Below are 26,120 nucleotides of genomic sequence, written 5' to 3'. Positions count from 1 at the left end.
ATCATAAGTTGACACTGGCAGCCAAAATAACTGTTGCCTCATTTGTTTTAAGATACCAGCATTTTGTAACCAGGAAGAATCCTTAGAGTACAGAATTTTGTATAGAGCTTGTAGTAAATATTGCATCTCTGAGGATTAACTCTTTCACACGCTACACATTCTACATATCAAAAGCAATGCAATCACAACGGCAGCCCAGGCCTCGGAGCCATGGGTGCGCTACACTAACAGTTTACAGTACTCTCTTGAAGTCCGTTCCTCTCCAGTCACTCCATTCTGTGGGGCAGGGGGAAGGGTCAGGCAAAGGAGAGAGGAGGAGATTTCAAGAGAATATTGTAAGCTGTATGTGTAGCATGCTAGCAGCTCCCAGCCCCAGGCTGCTGGCACAATCTCATTGCTTTCAATGTGTGGGAGAGCAAACAGCTTACTGTCTTGCAATCCCTTCCTCTCCAATCTCTCTGCTCTGCAAGGGGGGAAAAAGAAAAACCACAGGTCAGGCACAGGACAACGCATACTGATTGTAATGACAATCATGTGACTGAGGGACACTGTGAAGGTCGTAAATGGTCATAAATTGTCCATAAAGTTATTTTTTCAGCACCATCGTAACTGAAAGGTCGCTGGACAAGTGGTTGGTAAGCAAGGACTACCTACTGTGTCTGTGATAAGAAAATAGCTTACCTAATAGTTTGGAGCATCTTGGAGAAGGACTATGTGGTCATTAGGAGCTGATACCTACTTGATGGAACCTAATCTTTTGGAAATGTAGTATTGGGCAATCTACTTATATATTATATTATATTTATTATATTATATTATATTATATTATATTATATTATATTATATTATATTATATTATATTATAAATTTTATACTTTTATTTTAATTTTTTTATTTGGATATGCTACTATATGTGAAACATCTGACAACTTTGGAAGACTTTTTTCCCAACTGTTATGACAGTGATATAAAATATGTTTCTTGAACTGCATCACTGATATGTAAAAAATCTGTTATACTCCTACATAGTATGTGCACTTTGCTGACCCACCTATTTGGCCTACAAAAGAATTACTTGTTTCTTGATGGTTTGGGGGATAATTCTTTTTGACTTGGAAATCCATAATATTCTTAAGACTGTATATTGGACAGTATACTATAAACAATTTTAAAATAGCAATGCTAATTTTAATGTTTGTATTTGTTTTAGAATCTGTGTTTGTGGGTATCCTCGCCAGCAAGTAAGAAAATATAGAGGCATAAACAGCAGAATTCCAGTCTCTTCTGAATTCATGGTGCAAATGTTAACAGGGATTTATTATGCTTTGTAAGTTCAGTAAATGTATGTCTTGTATATACATGTAATAGTGCATTTTAGAGCAGGTAATATATAATACAAAACAATGCTCATTACATGATAGCAGAGGCAGGGTCCAGAAATCTCACAGTTGACATTGCAAAGGTAAGAATTTTTCAGCATTCTTGCTGTTGTTTTTATAAAATGTCCAAAGTGGCTTCCTGAGTGACAGTCAGCAGTTGATGTTAGCCCCACAAAATGAAGAAAAAATTATTTGTCCATCTTTTTATGTTAAGTAAAATCAAAATAGACATGAGGGGAAAAAGTGCAAAATCTACAGTAACCTTGATTAGGACCAATCAGATACTATAAAAAAAAGTTTCTTTAGAATTTGAAAGATTACCCTCCTCTCCTAAAAAAGCAGGAGATGAGAAAGATGCAGAAAAATGTAAAAACCAGACTGCTGGTTATAGTATGAGATTGACAGCTCAGGATGAGTCTAAAGATGCAGACTGCAGAATAAATGCATTAGTTGCTAATAGGTGAGAGAGGTTATATATCCAGTGATGTGCTGGAGTTGGTTTGTACCAGCTTATGAGACCCATTCTTTAAATTTTATGGAATTTTGTGTGCTGGTTGAGAGCAGAGCTTGAGCCATGCTACGTAGCACACTGATAGCTGTTTGGTGGCATGGAGTAGTGGTGGTAATGGAGCTGGCAGAGCCAGTTGTTAAACATTTACAAGCAAACCCTGTATATACCTGACAATGATGAAATATCATCTCCCCAAATTCTGAAAACACAATAATTTTGTTCTGAAATGAGTACAGGTAGTCCTTGCTTAACAACCATTTGTTCAGCGACTGTTTGAAGTTACAGTGGCACTGAAGAAATGGTACTTGCGCTTGGTCCCCAAAGTTAAAGATGTTGCAGCGCCCCACAGTCACATCATAAAAATTCAGGCGATTGGCAGCCAGCACACACTTACAGCCACAAGGGCGCTTCAGTTCTGCCCATCCGCCTTCCTCTCCCCCCTCTCTGCCCTTTTGGCAGCCCTGTACAGCGGCACTCCTCAGCAGCAGCGCTGGGGCTGAAATAGAGGCCTGGGGCCTTCAGCAATCTCAGTTGGCTGCCAGCACCCCTGGGCCTCTACTTCAGCCCCAGTGCACAGCACTGCCACTGAGGAGTGCCGCCTTAAGCCCTGCACTGTGACCAGCCACCCCAGCACAAAGCCCCAAACGCCCCCTGCTGCACTCACCTGATCTTCGCCATCTTCTGCTGCTGACAATGTGCCCCTGCCCTGTCCTTACACCAGGCCTTCTTCCAGAGGCCGTGCGTGCTGTTCTTCACATTGTGTGCCGTTCTCACGATGCTCCTCAGGAAGAAGGCCTGGCGCAGCTGGCAGCTGCCTCTCATAGAGCCAGGCAGGGCACACCTTGTCAGCAGCAGGGGGAAGATGGTGAAGCAGCTGGGCGCAGCATGGCCTGCAGAGCCCAGGGCAGCTGGGGCTTTGCACTGTAGTGCTTAGCTGGCTGGCCACGGCAAGGGGCTTGAGGTGGCATTCCATGGCTGCACCAGCGCTGGGGCTGAAGTAGAGGCCAGGGGATGGTGGTGGCTGACTGACTGCTGAAGGCCAAAAGGGCAGAGATGGTAGGGAGGTAAGTGGGAGGGAGTTAAAGAGGAGGCAGCAGTCCCTTACCTTACCAAGGCTCGGGGCTGGGAGGGACCAAGCTTGGAATGGCTTGGATTGAGGTGGGTCCTCACCTAACGACTGGTGGGATTTGGTTAATGCTGTTAACAGGGACTGCTGGGATTGCCGTCGCTAAGCAATGCAGTCACACGATGTCGCACTTTATGATCGCATCTCTTAGCAACAGAAATTTCAGTCCCAATTACCGTTGTAACTCGAGGACTACCTGTATCTAGATGAATACTGGATGGAAAGGAAAGCTTTAAAAATCAAATGACAGAAACATATCTGCTAAATATGCTAAATCTTGAATGTTTTAATGTAATCCTATGGAATTTCTTGATGTTGTTCCTAAATATTCAAATTTCTCTTATAGAATAGCATTCTGTTTGAAAATTATCTAGTCTAGTATTTTAATTAGCAATTTTAGAGAATTCTTCGTAGTTAAGATGTTACTATTTACCAGGAACTGTTAGGAAACCACATTGAGAAGGCAAATTTGCATTCTGATACCAAAACAGACATGACAAAAGCACTGTAACCAAGATACAGCATATGTGTGTGTCTTTTAAAATTAGCCGACCCTTATAACTGCTTTGAAGTAGTGTTGTAGAGGAGGATATTAATTTTTTCCCTATGCATAAATTTTATTAATGTAGTCCTACCACTAATGTTTCCATGGGGAAAATATCCATTGTTCTATATATTTCCCACAAGCTAATAACTTTTGGGAGGAGGTGATGGGCTTAGATTGGAGCAGTAGAGAAAGCATTAAAGCATGACTTTCCATACGTAACAAGCCATTTAATAGATTCAAAATAACAACTTGAAAATGTAGGAGATTTGAACTATATCTATACTTTATCTCATCTAATTTCATACTTGGTACTGACTAATCTTTCTGGAAAGGTGTTGAGACTTTGTTTGCAAAGTGGTTTGAAAGAGAGTAACTGCTATAAATCCATTCAGTGAGTTGAGTTCATGGCCACCTTGAAATCAAGACAGTACAGACCAGGAGTGGATGTCAAATGGATGGAACTCCATCATGCACATGGCAAGGCTAGGAATTTTCAGGCTTTCTTCTGGTTTGGTAGAGTTTGAGCATTTTCCTTTTTTCTCTTTTCCTTCTTTTCCTTTACTTAGGACATACACTACTGTTCTTTGCTGAAAATCTCAGGAAACATAGCCACTGAATTTCAGTAATGTGGTTAGACAGGCTCTTGGGCTATAAAAAATGGGTACAGGCAACAAATAATCCAGACGTGATGTCCTAACAGCCAGGAACCACGCTGAGACAAGGAACTGGTCTCTAATGTTTTATTGCTTGTACATAACAGGAATCCTAACAAACTGAAGAAGCGTGGGAAAAACCCAGACATATAAACCCCAAAGGTTAAGGCGGTCCCAATCTGTGTCTCTTTGAATGGCTGCCCAATTCCTCAGTGCTACGCATGCGCTTAGCAGTCTGGATGGGAGCCCCCTGCTCGCCATCCTTACTCATGACACGCGATCTGTTTATAATGTGCTACTTTTAAGTACTATGAAATAGCGTATCCTTGTTCTGACCCACTCATTTCTATTGAATTCATTGTGGGTGTGAATGTTACAAAGAAAGTTGTATAGAATCAATTGCCAATCTGATTGGAGGAAAAACATCTTTATCTTTCAAAACAATATAGGAGTTGCAATTTTATAATTCTTACCTAACATTACAGATGGGAACAAAATAAGATGACCCAGACTTGGTCAAATGGCTAGAAATAGAATATATTCATTCATTTTCTGTCCCGCCTTTATTGTTTTTATAAATAACTCAAGGTGGCAAACATACCTAATACTCCCTCCTCCTATTTTCTGCACAACAACCACCCTGTGAGGTGAGTTGCTCTGAGAGAGAGTGGCTGGCCCAGGGTCACCCAGCTGGCTTTCGTGCCTAAGGCGGGACTAGAACTCTTAGTCTCCTGGTTTCTAGCCCGTTGCCTTAACCACTAGACCAAACTGTCTCTTAATCATTGAAATCCAAATACTATTGATTTTTTTTCCTGAATGTATAATTTTTGTATTGGTAATATTATAAATCATTTACTAAACATCTACTCATCAATAATATGCATGGCTATGATAATGAAAGAATAATTACGCTATATTATAGCATGCAGTCAGTTTTCATTTTTTGGCTTAACATTCTAGTTATAATGGAGAATGGGATCTGGCTCGCAAAGCAATGGATGATGTTTTATACAGAGCACAATTGGAGTTATATCCAGAACCACTATTGGTAGGTGTTTTGTGTCAAATTCTTCTTTACAGTCAAGTTTTTTAAAATTTATTTTGATATTTTTTGTATCTTTAACTTATATAAAGTAATCAAAGTAGCTTATAACGAAAATAGTTAAAATGTTTAAAATAATTTAAAACAAAACATAGTCTCTGCAAATCATAGTCTCGTGGGCTCTGCGGCAGTTATAGCATTGCGGAGAAAGAAAAGCTAACGAAAACAGATTCTTGACAGGTTGAATTATTTTTGTAATAAATAAAGTATGTAGGTAGTGTAAAAATACAAGAACTAAACTGATATCCTGAGGCTGTGGAGTTTTGTAATAGACATTACTACCAGAGTATCTATGTCTTGTCTTGCATTATCACCACCAGAAACTCTGATGCCACCATGATGTGTAAAGGGCTTTCCCCAATGATTTCAGTGGATGGGCTCTTTGTGTAGGAGCTGCCAGTAACTTAGTAACCTTGATTCTGTGCTGTAGAGGGCCTTAAGGGAATACTCACCGTTTTAATGTGGGTCTTGAACTGACTGGAAGGTAACATTGAAAGAATGCAAGCTAATCACCCCAACATATTTTTGCTCTGTTAGTTCACTGAGTTTGTCCACCACCTATATGTTAAGGCAGCCAAAGAATTTTAAAATTTAAAATACGAATGCAGAAATTATAAAAGAATAAATAATACATAGTAATTTCAAGTTACTCCTGGTCTCTTTAGAATGATGGCCAAGGTTTTTAACTCTTTTATTCTCCCTCTTAAATGTAACTGGTCCACCAGCTGCTCCTGTTGCCTTTAGGAACCCTAGTGCAGTAGGGTAAAGCTGAATAAACATAGTTTTGGTAACAGCTGTTTGTTACATTCCAAATTGGGAACCTAATTTTTAGAGGGAATGTATTTCTGTCCCTAGGTAAGAGGTCTTATTGACCAACAACTATGTAGTGTTTTCTGGATTAAGATTCATTTGGTTAGTCTGCATCAATACTAATCTCTGATAACAGTTTAGAAGCCTGATTTAATGTAGGAATGAGAAACATGTGGTCCTTTGGGTACTGGGGAACTACAGGAACCCAATTATGGGCAGTAATGAGGGATCCTGGGAGGTGAAGTTCAATAGCATCTCCAGAGCTTAACATTCCTCATCCCTTCCTTGGTGCATGTCAGAAGAGTGTGCTTATACATATAACACATACATGAAACAACATATATGTCTTTAGCTGCCTTTGATACTTTTACTATAATTAATACATTGAACTTGGGGATATTAGTGTTGCACAGAAGAAAAAACCCTATTTCCTCTTTATTGTTTCATTCAGTATTATTAATATAATAACTGTAATACGTATGTGAATAATTGGCAAAATTGATTCCACTGCATTGAAAAGTGATTCTGGTTTAGATTGTTCTGCTGATAGGTTAAATAGTAAAACAAGTTTCTAAATGTCAGTGCATTGTTGGTAGGAATAGTTTTTCACATTATTTCCCCAAATATTACACAAACATTAATGAAATAAAAATCTGTTGTTTTCCAAAAAGTGGTAAACTCTTTCAGTGCTTGAAGGACATGGAGGAGGAAGGAAAGGCTATGCTATTCATAAACCTGCTTCTCGGATAACCAGCCATGTTCTAGTACAGAGAACATCCCCATAGGTCCTTTATAGTAGTAACAAACAACACAGTGAAACCTGCTGAGTATTTTCTGAAGACACACACCATGACTGCCCCCAGTCTTAGTTTCTGAGATGTAAAAGTTTGTCTCTGGAGCAGCTAAAGTGTGGGAAGATGCCAGGAAGTAACCATATTGTACCAGAGTTATTTAAGACAAATGTGAAGTGGTAGGTTCCAATTTTGGCTTCTCTCCTCATGGACATTAATAAGACAGCTGTGATACCCAGTGATTGGGGTTTGGGTATTATAATTCTTACTTTAAAAAAAGGTGCAAGAAATAAGCTTGACAATTACAGACCAATCAATTCGTTGAGTATTATCAGCAAACTCTGTGCCAGGCACTTGCGATGGAACTTTCAGATTGGATAGAAAATGAGTCAGTTTTAGGTGAAGAGCAAGTAGTGTTTAGGGCAGGACGTTCCCCAATAGATCACCAAGATTGTTCTAAAACCTAATCAACAAATACTCCTCGGTGTTGACATCCTTTCTTGTGATGCATTCATGGATTTTAGAAATACTATTGACTCTATCTCCAGAGACAAACTCCGGGACAAACACAGGTATGCTGACATTGATAAATGGCTTTTTCATTTATCAATACGTTCCACAATAGCACCTATGTGAGAGTTAGATGTAATTTGAATGTGGCAGACTGCAATACCTATCCAGAAAGTTGCAAGACAAGGTTGTGTTTTGTCATCCTTACTTTTCAGCCTCTGTATCAACACCTTAGCCAAAATTCTACAGATAGTGCAGCACTACCACCTAAAGTAGTTGATCTAAGCCTTTCAGTATTGTTGTATGCTACTGTAGTGTTGCTCTCAATAATGTTTTTGGCTTTAGGAAGGATTTGAGGGCATAAGCCCATCATTTTAATGGATAACATTTAGATATTATCAAAAGACTGCAATAATGTTATTTGTCAAAAAACTGAAGCTGCTGAAGTGGGTTATCAATGCTTCAGATAACATGGGAGTGGTATTCCATTCCTCAGGCAATATGAAATCAAAAATAGAGCATGTGACAAGGAGTGCAACAGCCATTCTGAATTTTTTCCATACTTGGGAGTGGGGGAATTTCAGCAGTCATTAGATTGTTCTAGGTAAAACAGGTTCTGTTCTGTATAGAACTGGGCCCTTACTGTAATTGCAGAGTGCTCAAATCTAGATTTCTCAGGGCAGTTTGGCAAGTTTGGTCTGCATCAAAAAAGGCTTCATGATTAGAGGCTTGGATGCTGAAGGTTGAAAGAGAAGCCTGGTTTACATTTACCAATTATTGGCCAAAAATAATTTTGTCTGGATTGGTCTGGTGCCGCACCTGTTCATCAATAATTTTCCAACCAAGAATTAAAGTTGCATTCTGTAGCCATTCCCTGAATTGCTTTTTTCCTTGGGCTATGAGCAAGCAGCAATATCTGTAAGGCAACAATGTAAGGATACTGATTTTAGCAAGATATTGCCTCCTTATGTGGCGGACTCAGGGACTGAGTCATTTGGGAAACCTGCTTCATATCTTCTGTTTGATATCATACAAAGGAGAGTATTTATGAAAGCACATTTTGATATGTTACAGTTCTACAGGGCAGATGTAGTCATATGTGTCTCTGTCCTTGTGGATCGTGAAAATGTTTTCCATGTACTTCTTTATTGCAATTTTTATAGAGATAGTTTAAGTACATTACTCCAATTCTATCAGTTCTATCAGGCCTGTGTTATTCTTTTATACTTTTATCATAAAAGTGGGGTGTTTTTTCATATATATTTTTTTTTTACCTTCGAGTCAGTTTTGAGTCTTGGCAATTACCTGGACAATTCCATGCAGTTTTCTTGGCAACATTTTCAGAAGCGGTTTGCCATTGCCTTCTTCTCAGGGCCGAGAGAAGGTAATTGGCCCAAAGTCACCTGGTGGGCATTGTTCCTAAGGCAGGACTAGATTCATGGTCTCCCAGTTTTTTTTTAATAAGAGTGTATTAAGGATTTTTTGTTTGCTTGTTAATAGTTAATATGATTGGCCTTTGGCTGTAATAATTGTCTGTCTGTGCTATTCATAGGAATTGTTCATTAGTCACCTCTTCGTAGATTTTGGGAGAATTTTCCATTAGTTGAAACAGTGATATCGACACTATAAGGAGAGAGAGATGTGGTCTTTACAGATTGTAACTTGAAGAGCTATATACTAGGGCTGTGCAGTGCTTTGGATTCAAAGGCAAAAGATGCTTCAGAGAGCAGTGGGCATGAACACAGCAGGTGTCTGCAACTTACACCAATTTTTTTTCCCCCATGGGATCATGTCCTAAGGAGTTGTAGACAGATGTTGTGTTCATACCATTGTTTTGCACAGTCCAAAGCACCTTTTTGCCTTCAAAATGGAGGCTTTGCATAGCCCTACTGCATATATCTGCAAAGTAGATTAATCAGAAGTCAGAAATATTTCATGCTACAGAGAACCAGCAATGTTTAGCAAGATCATTGAGAGCTAAGAGAAAGTCACATCAGTGGGAAACCAGCAGTCTGTTTCTATTAACTTGTTCATCAACTAACTGGCAGGAAAGTGCTTTTCTGGACTACATGCAGACCACACATTCCCATCCTGTAGTCCAAAGCACTGCTTTGCTATTCTTCCTAGTCTCAAAGATTTAAGTTACTGAAAGAATGATTACACAGAGGAAATAAATAGGGGAAAAAATTCTGTATACTGTTTAGTGGGTGGCTAAAAAAAAAAACCCAAGATGAGAAAACATGATTATTAATGGGCTTTGGCAATGGCTTTTAAGGCAAATGTTTTCTAATTGAAGTCTTTAATCATCTGAACTAAAGCCATAATTGTGAACAGATGGAAGTCAAATTGCTACCTCTCATGATTTTTGTCATATCTGACATAACGTTTTACATTGAATTCATGATGTATGGTAAATATTGTTTCAGTTTGAAATCTGATGTTAATGTAACAATCTCACCCACATTTTATTTAATTATTGTTATTTCCTTTAGGTAGCTAATGCAATAAAAGCTTCATTGCCTCAAGGTGCCGTGAAATCTAACAAAGAAGGTACAAAATGTATTCAGGTTGAAATTACTCCTACTGCATCTAGAATATCAAGAAATGCTGTGACCAGCATGTCTATTCGGGGCCATAGATGGAAAAGGCATGGTAAGAAGTTCAGTTTTGAAAATACTAGTTATAGCTGATTTCTAAAAGCTGATATTCCAAGAATTGTTACATATGGCATCTCTTACAATTAGTATAAGAAGGCAAGTTAACTTTTATGTTATTCTGTTTCTCTAATAAAAAGAGGTGTTACGACTTTTTCAGTTTTCATTAGCATAAGTAACCTTGCAGTGCTTATTTTTCAGTTTACTATACATTATTTGTTGTACATTAATGGATACACATTATATTAAAATCCTGGTTTAATATATTCACTGCAATTTTGAACCCTCAACATGTCATATCTAGAATTTGATCATAACTAAGTATTTTATTCAGGTTGAAACTCTGTATCATCTTCATAAGAAGTCAAATATTACATAGATTTCTAGAGAAAAGGGGTAACTTAAAATGCCTTGTTTATCTAAAATTCCAACATTCAAAGTTAAACATTGCTAATTTATAATAACAGTCCAGCACTGATTATCACAGCACTGATTAGTTTGGTTAAGAATATACTGCATACCATCATCACCCTCCCCTAGAGTGTAAAGCATCTTGCTTTCATTTCTTAATTAAACAACACAATTTTTTTTTCAATATTTTGATTGCTAAAATTGATCCTCAGTGTCCCCTCTTCTCTCATCGGATGATAAGACTTAGTCTAATCCTGCAGAAAATTATATCATAATTTCAAATTAAACCATCTTTTCAAAGTAACTGTTGATATGGTTGATTAATCATGTTATGCTCCTTAATCCAACATAAATATAAATTCCCTCAATTTTTTTTTAATCATAGCAGTGTTTAGAAGTGTGCTGCCATCAATGAAAATTTTACACTGATAGTTGCAGAGTGCTTTGGTTCTTAATGTACTAGGTCTTGCACATTATAGATATAGTAAACATAGATTTGTTTTCACTATGGAACTGCTAAGGTATTTCTATCTCTTGATATAAAGCTTAGCACTAGAGAATGGATTCATAGACCCAGTAATGATTTTGTAGCTTTGTAAGGTCAATACAGAGTAGTTAATAGCAGTAAATAACACTGTCCGTTGCAGTTAATTTGAGCACAAAGAAGATGCACTTTTCTAAATAAACTGCAGTAGAGTCCTTTCTTTTTCCTTTTCTTACACTTTTGATAAGTGATATGGCTAGTTGCTGTTTCTTTTTGCTACCTTGTTAGAGCTTATAATGGAAATACTGATTTGCTTAAATTCAGTAACTAACCTGTAGGATGACTATAGTTTTGTTTTTGTCTAGTTACTATAGGTTCCTTCATTTTATATAAGTGTAAATATATTGGTAGTCCAGAAAAGATAAATATTTTGCACTTTTCAGACACCACTTTTCAATGTTACCTTCCTGCAGGAGTCATGCTTGATGATACAGGTGATGAAGTTCACGAGGCAATGGTTAGGACAAGTGTTTGCTGCAGCAGATAACAATAAGGCAAGAGGCTTGATAGTATTAGTAAAGCAACTGACTGCAATAAAGATGAACAGTTACTTTGTTGAGAAGAAGGATAATTTGCAAGGTATGCAAGCGTTGCTGCAAATTCTTAAGTATCCAATGTAGGAAATTAATGTCATAATGTGACAAAATGAAGGGGAAATGTAGCACCATTTTGGCTCCTAGTGAGGAATTTGGGGGCTACTTTATAGAACAATTTCCTATCAAACTACTCTTTATTACAAATACATATAAGAGCTGCTACATACTTCCTAATCACTCCTGTTGGAAATGATCCTCTGTCTAACAAGTTATTATCTTAGGATCTGGACTGTTAGGAGAACAAGTCTAGAATTCTAGTTTAGCTAAACAAATATTGACTTGTGCACCAGCATACTTGTTTGATTGCTAAATGTCTAAATTTTGAAGACTATTAGTTCTCTGACATGTGAACCATGATGTGGAAGGAAATGAGGAAATGGGTTTTTTTTTTTTAAGTTTGGTTTTTAATTCAGAAGAAAACAGTATTTTGCTTCAAGATAAACTATAACCTAAAAGAGAAGTACCTTCACTGTTATATTTGTTTTCCACATTTACTACAATTAATGTGTTATTTATTAATTTGAAAATCCTCCTGATTTTTCAAGATTGCTATTTCAGTTTTTGAAGTTGATTAGAATGGAAATAGAAACCTGGCATTCTTCAGGTTCTTTGGACTACAGGTCCCCTAAGTCTTTGAAATTGGTTATGCTGAAATCTTAAACTTCTGGAGGTAGCAGGTTGATTACTTCTGGACTAAAAGGACCTGATCACTGCTACTGCTGCTTAATCTTGCTATGCAATTGGGAGATGGAATTATTCATTGAAATGTACCATAGAGATCCAGGCAAAATACCAAGAAGCATCTGTAAGAAAATCATGACCCTGTGGAGGAATTATGTTTTGAGAAAAGGATATAGTTTCCTGATGTTTTCAGAAACATGCTTTATACTCTTCCTTATTCAAAAGCACTGGTCTCAACTGATCATTCTTCAGTCAACTGGGTTCAGGTAGCTTCTGTTTCAGAATACGAAGGAATACTTGATAGAGTGTTTATTTTTCCTTCTGGAATATATGTTAGAATAATAGAGTTTTGTGAAAATCTCTAGGAGGTTTAATTTTTTGCATCTACAGTGGTTGAAAATTCACACTATAGTATAAGGTAAATGAATGTACATGTTGGTGAGGACAAAACTGAACAGAATCTTAGATTATCTAAAATTGATGCTTTGCCCTTAAGCTGTGGAACTGTGACACAAAGTACAGTTTTTAAGATGTGGAAATCAAAGGAACTGTATTTAGATTATAAAAGCATACACCCCTGAGAATTTCATGGTAAACAATAGTAACACTAATTGGATTCATTATTCACTATTTTAAAATGGTAGTTTAGTCCTTGTCAGTGTTAATGTTAAACCAAAGAAAATTTGGAATTTCTATCTTACTCATTAATTACAGCAGAACCATAAAATATATATTCTAAGAATACACACATACACACACACACACGCTATAGCATAGGGAGAAAAACAACTTAAATATAAATACCATCTGTAAGTTAAATGCTGTTAATTAAAAAATGTAGATAATATTTTCCTCCTGCCATTTTGGCATTCAAATGGTTACTTTTTTATTTCTATGTGCAACCTCAGCTATTTTGTAAACTGGTTTATGCATAATGCCTGGATTTGTACACATGCAGTGTGCAACCTCACCATTGTCTCAAGGCAGTTTCCACTTTGTCTGACATAGTTCAGTTGTAGAAGAAGAAAAGCATCTTTCTTAACGCTTCCCTTCCTATCCATTTCATAACATTCTACAGAAAAGGACATAACTGAGAAGTTGCAACAGAAAACCACAACCCCTTACAGGTAGACTTCTGTTCAGAGATAAACCAAGCTTCAATAGTGGTTAGAGATTTCAGGGAGGAGAGAGGGCTTCACAAGAAGGAGAAAGACACCTTGTTTCAGGAGGATGAGAAAGATGCTGTTTTTATTTTCTTCCCTAAAACATCAGGCATTTTGCAGTGTGGGTCATGTCCACCCTGATCCTAGTCCTGGATTAACCATTAAGCAAAATAAGCATGTACTTAGACACCAAGGGAAGGGGGCACCACAGAGGTTTGTCCTCTAGTTCTCATACTCTTGACTTTTTCATTGCCACACTTAACTTCAATTTTCAGCACTTGTTGAGTCTTAATGTCTTGTCAACTAAGCAATGGAGGGGTCAAGAGTTGGCCTTAATCAGTTGGCCTTAATCTGGCCCTGCCTGATCCTGTTTTGCTTCAATCTTTGGTTTTCTTCTCTTTTTTTCCAACCAATATTCTGAACATTTTGAATGTCATGGAAGTAATTGAGTTTTCATGTATCCATGTTTGGCCTATAAGATACAACAATGTTGGTGTGCTTCAGGTTCCATCTATTAAATAGTGCTGTCTTTTGGGACACAAGGTCCAGACAGCCACAACCTTGTTGCTTTTCAAAAAAAGCCTTGAAGACCTGGCTTTTTGCCCAGGCTTTGGGCTAGGATGGTATATGCCAGCTATATTTATATAAATAAATAATAGATAAATAAAGGGCAGACAAGCAGCCTGATTCCATGTGCTTTGGACTGCAACTCCTATTAAAAATAGCACCATCACTAATGTTGGTGGGGCATGGGAGTTCTAGTCGAAACCGTCTTAGAAACCTGGTGTAAAAAGTATGTTCAAAGCACTTCTTATTTTCCAGTGGGCCTATTCTCAGAATTGAAAGGCAATCAAGTAAACAAAAGGGGATGTTTATGGATGTATCTGTTGTTATTTAATCAATTAATTTCAGACTCTTAAAAATCTTCCTAAAAGATCTTTATCCTTTTTCTTTGAATTCTGTAACTAATATATTAAGTCATTATTTTTTCTATTTGATAGTCAGGGTGCAGAATTTGTAAAAATGCTTATGATGATTCAATACTTTCCACTTCCCTTTTCCTTTTCCTTTTCAAAGTGGTTTTGTCTGTTTATATACTGTAGTCTCTATGCATTTTTTTTTAATTTGGCAGAACATTCCATCTTTTAAGAAGGTTTATGTTCTTGCTACAACTTGCAGTTTGTTAGAGCTGCTTTGTTCCGAACTTTAGCCTAACTCACTGCTCCATTTATTTTTTAGCTGATTCAGCTAAATCATCCTATATACTCAGCTATCTTTTACACTCTTGGTTTGCTTTTACTCTTTTTTCCTCTCATCATGTCTTCTCTTGTACATAATGACTTAGAAATCAATAAATTAAAAGTAATTTTAAATGTTCATACATTTATTAGGGATGCATATTGGATTTTGCACCTTCATATAGAGAAACAAAACCCTTCAAAAGCAATCTGAATTGAGTTGGAAGCATTGTGATGCTTTGGGCTATGAAGCAATGTAGAAATACTGTTTGCAAAAAAAAAAAAAAAAGCAATAGCCGTCTGCCCGCTACTTTTAATTTTTGTTTCACATGAAGAGGAGAGGCGGGAAGGAAAGTGTGATAGAGATGTCTGTGTTATAAAGAAATTTTTTCAGTGGCTCCCCAGTCACACTAGATGTTCCAGTTTTGTATGCCACCCAGAGTCCATTGGAGTTGGGCAGCTATTAAATTCAAGTAAGTAAGATGATAGATAAATAGATAGTTAATAGATAGAGATAGATCGTTTGTTTGTTGCTGGTATGATCTTGAATCTCATTCTTTTTGTTGTCATCCATTTTGTCCTAAAACAAAATAAACTATAGGCTCCTTTCAAAATTTCTTTAAAAAAGAAAAAGAGGGCTATTCCCCAAAATGCTGTCACAGATAAAATGAGATAGATTTCATTCCCTCAGTAACGTCTGTGTGTATATTTTTCTGTGAAAAAGCTACAGCTATTTGCGGATTTTCCAGGGTAGTTAACTGAAAGCATGGAGATTTGATGAACTGGTCTATTTCCTAAATTTCCAGATCAGACTAAAGCCAAATATCATGGTCAGCGCCATCACTAATTCTGAATACTTCAGTTGCATTACATAAGTATACAACTCTGAAGTCATTGGAACTAGCCAAATGTGTGCTGAAAGTAGCAGCCATCAAGTGTTCCAGAATAAGTGATATGTGAGAAATAGATCATATGTGCAAAATGCACAATGCCTTCATGAATTAGGGCAATCATGATAAAGGTATCTTGCTATTTATATCAAAAGAAGCATTTTTTTTTCAATAGTATAATCTTCCTGTAAATCAAACTCAAGAACCTGGAGATCCATGACAGAAAGGACTGGTAATTTATGATATGTGTCTAAAAGTTCTATTATTTACAGTATTTTATGCATTTTCATTTATGCTTATTGTTTGCATTGGAAATTGTGCTATCATTAATGAAGCTACTGTGCAGGTTTTATAATAAAGGGCAAGATATGACCGTTAGGAATAACTTTCTAGAATTCATTGAACAAAAACCAAGTATTTTGGAAACTGTATTGATCTGAATTGTTTAATCTGCATTTTATTTGATAGTTATATTATTTCTGATTGTTCAATAGAAATAGGAAGCTAGAGGAGGTATGTGGTATAAAGTATGCAGCACTCACCCCTGGCCTGACCCTTAGTCTCAATGAAGACTTATTTGTTCTCTCTACTTCCCAGCATATATACAGACAGTCCACCAAGAGAGTCTGGGAAATGAGAAGATCAAGTGCATCTTCTCCTCTCTGTAGCTTGCTGCTACTGACAACAAGATAAATGATATGGACATTGGTCCCTGTGGGGAAGTACCACATTCTGTAGTAGAGCCTGGAGAGCAAGAAAGGGAACTTCATTGTCTGTTGGGGTTCAGAAAGATAGAAATCCTTGAACTTCCAGAAAATTATTTTTCTTTTTAAATTTTTAGAATTTGAATCTGCATATTCTAGAAAATTGTCCTATTTTTATAGTGTAAAAATAATTCAGAAGCAATGTTCAACATGACAAAATTATTGTTTTGATTCTGAGATGCCAGCGTATATTTAACCAAGTAAAATATTTCTTATACTGTTAGTGGATATATTTAAAAAGTAACTTTAAAGTAAATGTATTTATATGTTGAGCTACTTTAGTATGTAGCGGATACTTTTTTTTCAGTTGAGCTCAGCCCTGAAGAGTTTCATTTTCTATTTTATGGTGATAGAGTATTTATTTATTATTTACTGCAACCTATATGCCACTCCATTTTCAGAAAGACTGTACAGTATGGCTTCTAGTATCTCTATACTTCACATAATATAAGAATCTCCTTTTTACTAATAGTAACAGGCCAGGAAATTAAACCTCTGACTAGCCTCTGAAGGTTACAGACTATTAGTTTTTTGTCCAATTTGTGTCTTTTTGTTTGTCTCCATGTTTTTTGTTTCAGCCATCATTTTTCTTTCTTTTTTGTCTTACCCATCTTTAATTCTAGAGCAACCAGATAATGCTAATGACACTACTGAATCGGGCAACTTTGTTATACCCGAAATTAGTGTCACAAATGTGGCTGGAGAGAGAACCAGGAATGGGGAAAAAAACAGAATACCAGGAGAGAGTGATGGTCAACTTATTCAGGGTGTACAGGAAATTCCTACAGAGCCTAGAGTTGACAGCAAAGGCTTGCCAGAGATCAGGAGGCAAAAATCTGTAAGAAAAATTATGGAGGATGGAATAAGCTCACCTGGCAGAATGCAATTTTAGCAGAGCACTTTGTAGCTACATTCAAAAGGTATCAATTGAAAGGGTCACGGCTGCATGTTTGAGGAGTTTAGTATTCAACAACAGACATTTGCATGTACTTTTAGTGAAACACAACTGCATGCTTTGCACATAGAGCTGATCTCTGTGCTCCACACATCGATAGCATGCTGAGAGCAAGTAGATTTACCTTAGCTTGGGAAACCACACTGAGAGACTTCAAATTGCATTAATGCTTAACTTGGGCTTTTCAGTTCTGAGTCATTCCAACATTTTTATTTTGCACATTTGAAATAACTATTTCTTCCAAGTGTACATAAATAATATCAATTTATTTTAATATTTTCCCATCTGTGATGTTATGAACTTACATGCTCCAGTGTGTTAGGTTTCCAGACTCATCACTAAATGTAACTCTTTAGTGCAGAATGTGACCATTCAGTCCTTAAAATACAAAATATGAAACTCCATTGGATTTGCTAAAAATGTGAGCACCTGCAGGTGATGCCATATTGGTTGTTCTGGTGTTCTACTTATCTATTTCCGTGATTATTTTGCTGTCCATAGTATGTAGATTCCTTTTGTTCATATCTGGGTTTATTCCTCTTTCTAGCTGTTATAGATCTAACCTCTTCTGAATCTTGCATGTATAACAGGCATTTTAAAAAAAATCACTACAAAATGAGATTTTAAGCATGCTTTTTGGTTTCATTATATTTCATTGTTGTAATAAATTACGTTGATATAAGAGGCGAGCTTCTTGCCTGCTCTTAAGTCTTTTGCTTTGTGCTTGAATAGTAAGATCTATCAGGATCCAGTGAAATATATACAGCCTTCTTTCTCCATGCAGGTAACGAATTAGGAATTCCAGAAGAAGAATTAATAGAAGTATCTGAAGTTGATGAAGGATTTTACTCCAGGGCTACTTCTACTACAAGTCATTCTACTTCATCAAAAAGTAACAACAACACCAATAATAAAACAATAATGGGCAAGAGTCAGCGAAGGCCTGGAGGAAACAAAGTTGGAGGAAAAGAAAAAGAAATGCCTGCTGAATCCTACAAAGAGCATCTATCTCGCAAACAAAGTCAGAGGGCAATGAGTGAAAATCTAGAGCTCCTCTCTCTGAAGAGGCTGACCCTAACCAGCAGCCAATCCTTGCCCAAATCAGGGAGTCATAGCTTGGCTAGAGCTAGCACTACTCTTTTTAGTAAATCCTTTGAGCAGGTCAGTGGCGGTGTGATCCCCAGTAATCACAATGGCACAGAAACAAATAGGCTTTCAGTGTGTAGTTTGCAAGAAGGGAATTTGATATTTGAAACTGAAAGAATAGACCTTCCTGTTTCAAACAAGCAGTCTAATCAGCAGCGACTACCTACTATCAGCATTACTCTCTCAACAGACTAATAAACACCTAGCTAATGTTGCAGTATAAAAGGGAGGCCATTCAGTGATGGTACCACATGTTAGGATCCCTCAAGCTCTTCTTTAATCAACAAAATTGTTTCAAAAGTTACTTTTGCTTTAAAATAGTTGCCTAAATTATGTTGATGATTAAATGTTAAAATGGAATAGTATGGATCATCCTGTAAATATTTTACAGTATTGATGTTTTAATATGTGGGACATTTTAGGAGTTAGTTTGCTCAGCAGATAAGTTGTATTGGAAAATGATTACATGATAGACCTCTATCAGATGAAATCTTTAATATCATTGTGCTATTTCTGAATACTGAACTTTATTCTGATGATAATTGGCTATGGCCTAGAATTGGTTTCTCGGTTCCAAACTCACAGCGAGAACCATTTTTCTTTGGCCCTCCCTGGAAAAGGTTACAGTCTAAGTGGCAGCTGGTATTTGAAAAACAATATTCAGTTCTCCATACACAATCTGTACCCAAATAAATAAATGTGCCACTATTGTGCCACTACTGAACAATGTGTGTTCAGGCCACTATTTTCAAATTGCAACTTAAATTGCTGCTACAGTATTCAAGTAGAGTATATGTAAATTTTTCCACCCTGTGTCGTAACCCAGCAATGAATATGTTTCAGAATATAGCATGTACATATTATATTCCAGAGAAAAGAATAATAATATTTTTTTACCTTTCCCACCATACCAGCCCTGGACTGCTAATAATTTGTGCTGGCCTATCTTGATATGATTAACACAGCTGCCAGCTCTATATTGGGTGTCACATTTGTACCATGACTAAAATGGGTGTAATTCAGTGTTTGTATAGCTTTAAGTGTACAGCTTGTAGTTTTGTTGTAAAACAGTGCTTTGGGCTTAGGGTATAGGTCTCTGTGTAGGCCTAAAATCTAGTGCACAAACAGGTCAGATGGAGGAGGGGAAAGTTACTCATTTCTCCTTTTCATCTGCAGAGGGCTACAGTTCTTTTATAGTGCCGGTGAGTTCAAAATGATTAGGGTGAAACTTATTTTCCAGCCCTGGAGTCTGTAAACCAACCCAAGAAACAATAGTGGCTTCTATTTTCTTCTGAAATTTGAACAGAGAGATTCCTCTTAAATATTTTAGTTTTTTTTTTAATTGAACAGTAGTGTGGACTAGAAATCTTTTTTATTTTACTCCTTCCTTTCATAAATAGTTTTTAAGTTGCATTACAGTTTAGTAGTAAGCTTAACCACTGTATGGGCAGTAGGTCATGGTCATGGCAGATGTTAAATATTTTGGAAGGACAAGATTTAGTTTTGTCTTCTAAAAATACAATCTGGCATTTCTTTTGCATAGCCGTGTTGACAATTCTCCCCAATTTGTGACCTCCTCCTCCTCCCCTGGTTTCAGCAATTATATACTCTAGAACAACTTCTAGGGGGTTAGTGGATGTATATGAACAGAAAAGAAATTAGCATCAGACTCTAATATGAACATAAGTGCTTCCTACGTGTTCATGGATCTTTGGATACATAGCATAGCCACCAAGTGCAACAGCAGCGCTGCTTATTTTTGCTCCTCCCACCCGCTGCTTTTTGCAGTGTTGCTTTTCAACCAAAATACTTTCTAACAAAGGTTTTATGCTTCTCTGGCTTTAAGCAAGAAGCAGCTTGATACACTGCTTTTATATTAACTGTACCATGTAGTTAGAAATTCTATTTGTATTCAAAGAGAAACTTTTCAAATTTCCAGAGTTCCAATTTTTTAATGAAAAGTAATAGCCTTTTTTGCAATTGTTTGTATTAGAAATTTCTGGAAACACTTTCCATTTCCTGGAATATCTGAAATTTAAAATGGATGGAACTAACTGTAATCTTAATTTTATTTTATTAAATCTCTGGGGTACCTATTATAACAGTATTAACATGCTTTATCCTTAGTAAAATAATTCACACAATTTTCTACATATTTTATGGTTTACTGGCATTGTATTAAAGGTTTATTTGGTGTAGGTAGAAGAAATTAGTTTTTGTACAGGAATATACAGCCTTTGTAGATGAAAGCTATTTTCTCTTACAGTTCATTTTTAAAATTTCACAAGATGGTTCTTAAAATGTTTACAGTACTAAAGTTTTAGGACTAAAGAAAGCATTTTTAATAAAAACAACTTGTTCTTTTTTGTATATTCAGATAATTTAGAGTTTCCCCGAATACTGCAACAGATAATGGAATAGCAAATTTATAAACTTAAGTTACTTGAGTGTCTCTGAACAAGGATATGTGATAGTTGTCTATTCTACATGCTGATATACATAAATGTGTTTTGTGTATGCACAGTTAATTATTTTTATGCATAATCAAAAGATGAAGCTAGAGTGAAAATCCAGAAAAATATGCAATAATCTCAACATATACAAAATGAAGAGTAGATTTACCCAGTGTAATAGTAATAAATGATAATTTCTTTAAAAGTTAGTTACACTTGCTAAACCATGAATCCTTTACACAATCCTATCATTGAATGGGAAACCAGTTTGACATACAGTGTACAATTATAGTAAATGTAATTATTACCATTTTAAGAATATGAAAATTGTGCAAATTTCACTCTATAAACTAAGATAGGGAATACTGCCTTGAGCTTTAACTTTCCTTGATCAAAATGCTGTGACAGTCCTAAACCTGGAAAAACTGTCTGGTGGTAAATTTCAGGAGCAGAAGTCTCCAGTAATGGCAGCTTCTATTCTGGAAGTGGATTGTATTATTCATACATTGTTACATTTGAAATCTACATAGACTTCAGTGTTTAAATTCTAGTTGTATAACATCAGCCGTGGAATAGAATATCATTTTGACTTTGATAGCTAGTTGTGCTTGATTAATAATTATTTATAAATATAAAAATCTGGATGTTTGGGTAATTGGAAACCTGGCTTCAAAAAGCTTTGAAAATTGCTGAAGGCCATAATTGGTGAACATTTCAAATTGTCTTAAAAGTTGTTACATTTTGAATATTTTTTATAACTTAAGAGCAACATTTTATTTATTATATACATAGTTGTAAACTCAGTAATCTATTATTGAGTTGTGAAATCTGGTGAACCTTTTCTCCAAATATTTTATTTTATTATGGACTAAAATAAACTATCAACAAAGGAAAAACAGAATGTATTAAATAATCAACACAAACTCAAAATTGATACAGGAGTTTTCAAAAAGGGAAATTATGGAACAAACAATCCAAAAATCTTCGATGTATTGCTTGAAAATCTTTTTTCTTAGCTTTTAAAAAAATACATATCAACAATCCATTACTGCCAATCAATTCTTGATTCTTTTTCCAATGTAGTATAATAACTATTAGCTAACCTCCAAAAAATGTATAATTCCTTATATATTTTGATAGATATGAAATTCCTGGGGATATAGCCTAGAAGAACATAACCATCTTTAACATAATCACTTGATCCAGAGTTAACAATCTTGTTAGTTTCTGCCCAAAACAAACAATAAGACCATATGGGTTAATATTCCAACTCCTGAGTTACATTTCCAGTAGTAAGGTGACTGTATTCAACCGTTACTGAACATTCTCTGAGGCATTCAGTAGAAATGAACCAATTTCTTACAGTATTAATGGCATATTATCATTTTAAGATAATATGAAATTGATTTCACAGTGTTTAATGCAACTCTGTGTTGGTTTACTAGGCAGGACATTTGAACACGTTATTCCAAAGTTGCATGAATAATATTAATTTCATCAGATTCGTTAAGGAAGTTAATGGAACTGATCAGTGAGGGAGTAAGTTAATCTACGGTGGAAAAAAATGGTTTGGATATTTTTGTTCGCTTGTGATTAAATTTTTTGACAGTAAATTTAATATTAATGAAAATGTTTCTTGTAGCTTTGGAAGAGCACAATGTATTGAAATATTTTAGGAGACTGTTACTGAGATACTCACAATTTGATTTAGTGCCAAGGATATATGAATAAATCTTTTTGTGACTGATTCTTGGTTTTCATATTTTAAAGTTAAAATGAACTAGACTTTTCTGTGGTTCAGTAACTGTAGCCTTTTGTAAAGCTCCATTTTTATTTACTGAATACACACACACACACACACAGCTTATGTGAATTTTTAAATAATTTGCCATTTTTAAGAATGGATGAATACCAATTAATAAACTCTATTAACAGTATGAAAGAGTAAAATGTGTTACTCACTTTTATAGTATACATTTGTGAATATATCCTGTTTTAATAACAAAATGTTTGTTTTCTGTATTTTAATAAATGAACTGTTTACTCTGAGTTTGTATTTCTTAGATAAAGCTATCACCTGGGAGGACAACATTGATTTACTTGGTTTGTAAATATCTCTAGCTGCTGAAATTGTTTACATTGATGATGTAAGTACCTGTCATATTGGATTATGAGCAGCATTGGAACTGCAAGAGCTGGTAGACTAAACTGCTCAGTCACGGTCCCAATAAAAATCAGTCCTCTGTTTTTGTTTGCTGCTTGTTCCATCCATAGCTTACTGTTTGTTGCTTGTTCTATTTCTATCCATCCTAAGGTGCTAGAGCAAAGTAATAACCACAAAGCAAAAACTAAACTAGAACCAACAATAAACCAACCATATTTTAAAACATTAGGTACAAAAGTCAAAACAAGTGCTCATTAAAGAAACAGGACAAAGAAATAGGCAAATTGAAATAGTTACCCCATAAATTCCTGGTTAGTCAGGTATGTCATCAGCTACCTTCTGAAAATAAATTGCATGGGGCAGCTGAACGTCTCTAAGAAAAGTTTCATAACTGGGACTCTGTCACTGAGAAGGTCCTATTCTGGGCTATCAGACTTGAGCCAACTATACCAGTGAGATATAAGTAGGGCCTCTCTGGCTTAGCTTAATGCACATGGTACTGGGGGAGGTGATCTTTTGAATGGCTGGGCCGTAAGCCGTTCAATAGGCAACACCTTGAATTGTACTGATAGCTCATAGGCCACAGCGCAGCACTTTCAGTAGTGGCATGTGACCCCCATTTAGTCACCCAACTTAACTGGGCAAATGCATTGTCCACCAGTTGTAGCTTTGGACTATCTTCAGGAGTAGTTTCATGAGGGCTGAAGTGCACTATATTAATATGATCAAGAAAGAGCATTGAGGCTAGGATAGTCTGGGAAAGGTGGTAGCCTCTGCACCCAAGCTTACCGTGCCTCTAGTGAGAGATTGGAATCAGAGAAGCCTGAGCTGTATATCAGCTTCTTTTCAGGGAGGAGTAATGCACTGATAAGGGCTTTACAGGAGGCTCTGCCTAGGGTGTAATTCTGTGCTGTAGAAAGTGGCTTAGTAGACCAAAAGCTAAGCCACGCAAAAGGCAGTCATATGTATATGTGCATGTGGTTTTTTTATCTGTTCAATCGTGTCCAATTCTTGGAGACTGCCTGGACAAATCCCTGCAGTTTTCTTGGCAAGGTTTTTCAGAAGTGGTTTGCCATTGCTTCCTTCCTAGGGCTGAGAGGGAGTGACAGGCCTAAGGTCATCCAGCCTTGTGCCTAAGGCAGAACTAGAACTCACGGTCTCCTGCTTTGTATATGTATATAACTTGAATTGTAGCACATTTGCTTGGTTGGTCACTGTACAGTATAAACTAGGAAAGGAAGAGTGGCTTATCAAAGGGTAGCTTCTAATGTGCAGTTAAATAGAGAGGTTAAGCAAATTAACTGGAAATATTTGAGATCTCTAAATCTGTGTTTAAAACAGCTGCATTAAGGAGCCAAAACTATTCCTACCTGGCTGGAAACAGAAATTTGATGTAGACACCGCTTGACTCCAGAGCACTCTGGATGGCTTAAAAAAAAATACACCTCAAGCAAAAAAGAAATGGGCTCTCAATCATCCTGTCCCCAGTCCTGGGAGAATAGCCAGGTTTTCAAACATCTGGAACATCATGGTGGGAGACAGATGGATCTGGGGGGGGGCAGGTGCCACAACAGAGGAGGCACCTGAAGTGCATAAAAAAAGCAATCTGAATGCTTTGAGGTTTAGAACCACTCCTTGTGAGCTTCCAGGGGAGAGGGCAAGTGGGAAGTGTCATCTTGTATGTTGGGTCACTGCTCAAATGATGTGAATTTCATACTCTGATTTGGATCATGATGCAGTTGATGGTATTATATATACATTGTGTCTTTTGTACAATGACAGACATCCTCAAGATGTCTACTGAACATCTATGCCAGTCATTTACATTAGGTCTTTATTTTTAAGAACTTATACAATATAACTGAAACAATGTGCAAAAGTTAGTCATAAACGTTTGCAGGGGGAGGGCTTTAACTAAGAGAGGTGAAGAGAACGATAGAATATAAGTTTAATGGACAGTTCACAAAAGAAAATAGAATAAAATGCACATGTTTTTAGTTTAAAACTTAATGGAAGATGCTGATGGAAATGGGGAAAATCTTTATAAACGTATTCTCTGGATAAGGAGTATGTTAGTTTGCTAGCTTCCCCTTTGTTGGACTAGATCTCTTGAATATAGCTGAAGCTTCATCAAATACAGATAGTAAAAGGAAGTTAATTGTATTTAACTTCCTCTAACTGCATTAAGTCCCACACCATTGTCACATTGATTTAATGGGCATAGGTATAACTTGTGGATTTTAGTAGGACTCAGGTTGAATTAAAATTTGGATCCAATTCAAAGAACATCTGGGTTTGGAAAATACTGGAAGTTGCATTGGCTTAGCGTGTTTTAGACAGTTTAGGCTTGGGAATGGTAATCACCTGGGAGGGCAACATACCCCCAAATCAGGGCTTACAAGCTATAATGGCCAGGCTCATGCATTACACAAAGCCAAAGCCAAACAAACCACTCAGTGGCATAGGATCACCCATAGTGCTACATAGGATTTAGGATTACCCATAGTGTTACATAGGAAGGCGATACCTAATAGTAGCATACTTCATGGGAAACTACAATTTATATGGTACAAAGGAGGCATATCACCTACTGAGTATCTTAAACAGAAACTCTTGGATAAATTCTTTTTTAAAAGGTGAGATTCAGAAAATGGAAAAAGGGACAAGAACTCTTCAGATGCATGCATACCATTATTATCTAAATTACAATGATATTTATTAATTTTTTTAAAAATTAGTTTCTTAACTATCTTCTTCCTGATTCACACGGGTGTTCAGGTATAAAATATATAGATTATAGAAAAAATGTAAGTAAAGGTGTAACCATAGAGTAAGAGGTGAATTTACATTTTTACTTATAACTGCTGGAAGGGAAAATTGGAAGTCATTTATATTTTTCTATTATTTTTTTATTTTTTCTGCACTTTTAGCTCTATTCATCTCCTACTTCCTTCTTTTTGCTCCTCTCTTTATTCTAAATATTAGTTCTTGTTAGTTTTTTAATCTTTTATTTTAAAACTTTAATAAAGTTA

The 26,120-nt window shown here is 36.3% G+C and overlaps 1 protein-coding gene and 1 long non-coding RNA gene across 4 annotated transcripts in view; one reads left to right on the top strand and one right to left on the bottom strand.

Annotated features, from left to right (window-relative positions):
- HYCC1 (hyccin PI4KA lipid kinase complex subunit 1) overlaps positions 1-21,713 on the top strand; it is a 33,015-nt gene extending 11,302 nt beyond the window's left edge. The window contains exons 7-11 of one of the 3 annotated variants that reach the window (XM_063303757.1): positions 1,211-1,327; positions 5,177-5,268; positions 9,926-10,081; positions 16,994-17,208; positions 18,110-18,246. In XM_063303757.1, the coding sequence (XP_063159827.1) occupies positions 1,211-1,327; positions 5,177-5,268; positions 9,926-10,081; positions 16,994-17,208; positions 18,110-18,121 (592 nt within the window). In that variant the 3' untranslated portion in view covers positions 18,122-18,246. Of the gene's footprint in view, positions 1-1,210; positions 1,328-5,176; positions 5,269-9,925; positions 10,082-16,993; positions 17,291-18,109 lie in introns of all 3 variants that reach the window. The other 2 variants (XM_063303756.1, XM_063303755.1) reach the window with 2 other exon arrangements.
- Positions 1,290-26,120, bottom strand: part of LOC134497822 (uncharacterized) — a 35,304-nt gene continuing 10,473 nt past the window's right edge. Inside the window, exon 4 of the long non-coding RNA XR_010067954.1 lies at positions 1,290-1,518. This is a non-coding gene — a long non-coding RNA (uncharacterized LOC134497822). The remainder of the gene's footprint in view (positions 1,519-26,120) is intronic.

The sequence above is a fragment of the Candoia aspera genome, chromosome 4, assembly GCF_035149785.1.
Source record: "Candoia aspera isolate rCanAsp1 chromosome 4, rCanAsp1.hap2, whole genome shotgun sequence".
Lineage (NCBI taxonomy): Eukaryota > Metazoa > Chordata > Lepidosauria > Squamata > Boidae > Candoia > Candoia aspera.
This window is presented reverse-complemented; position numbering and strand designations above follow the sequence as displayed.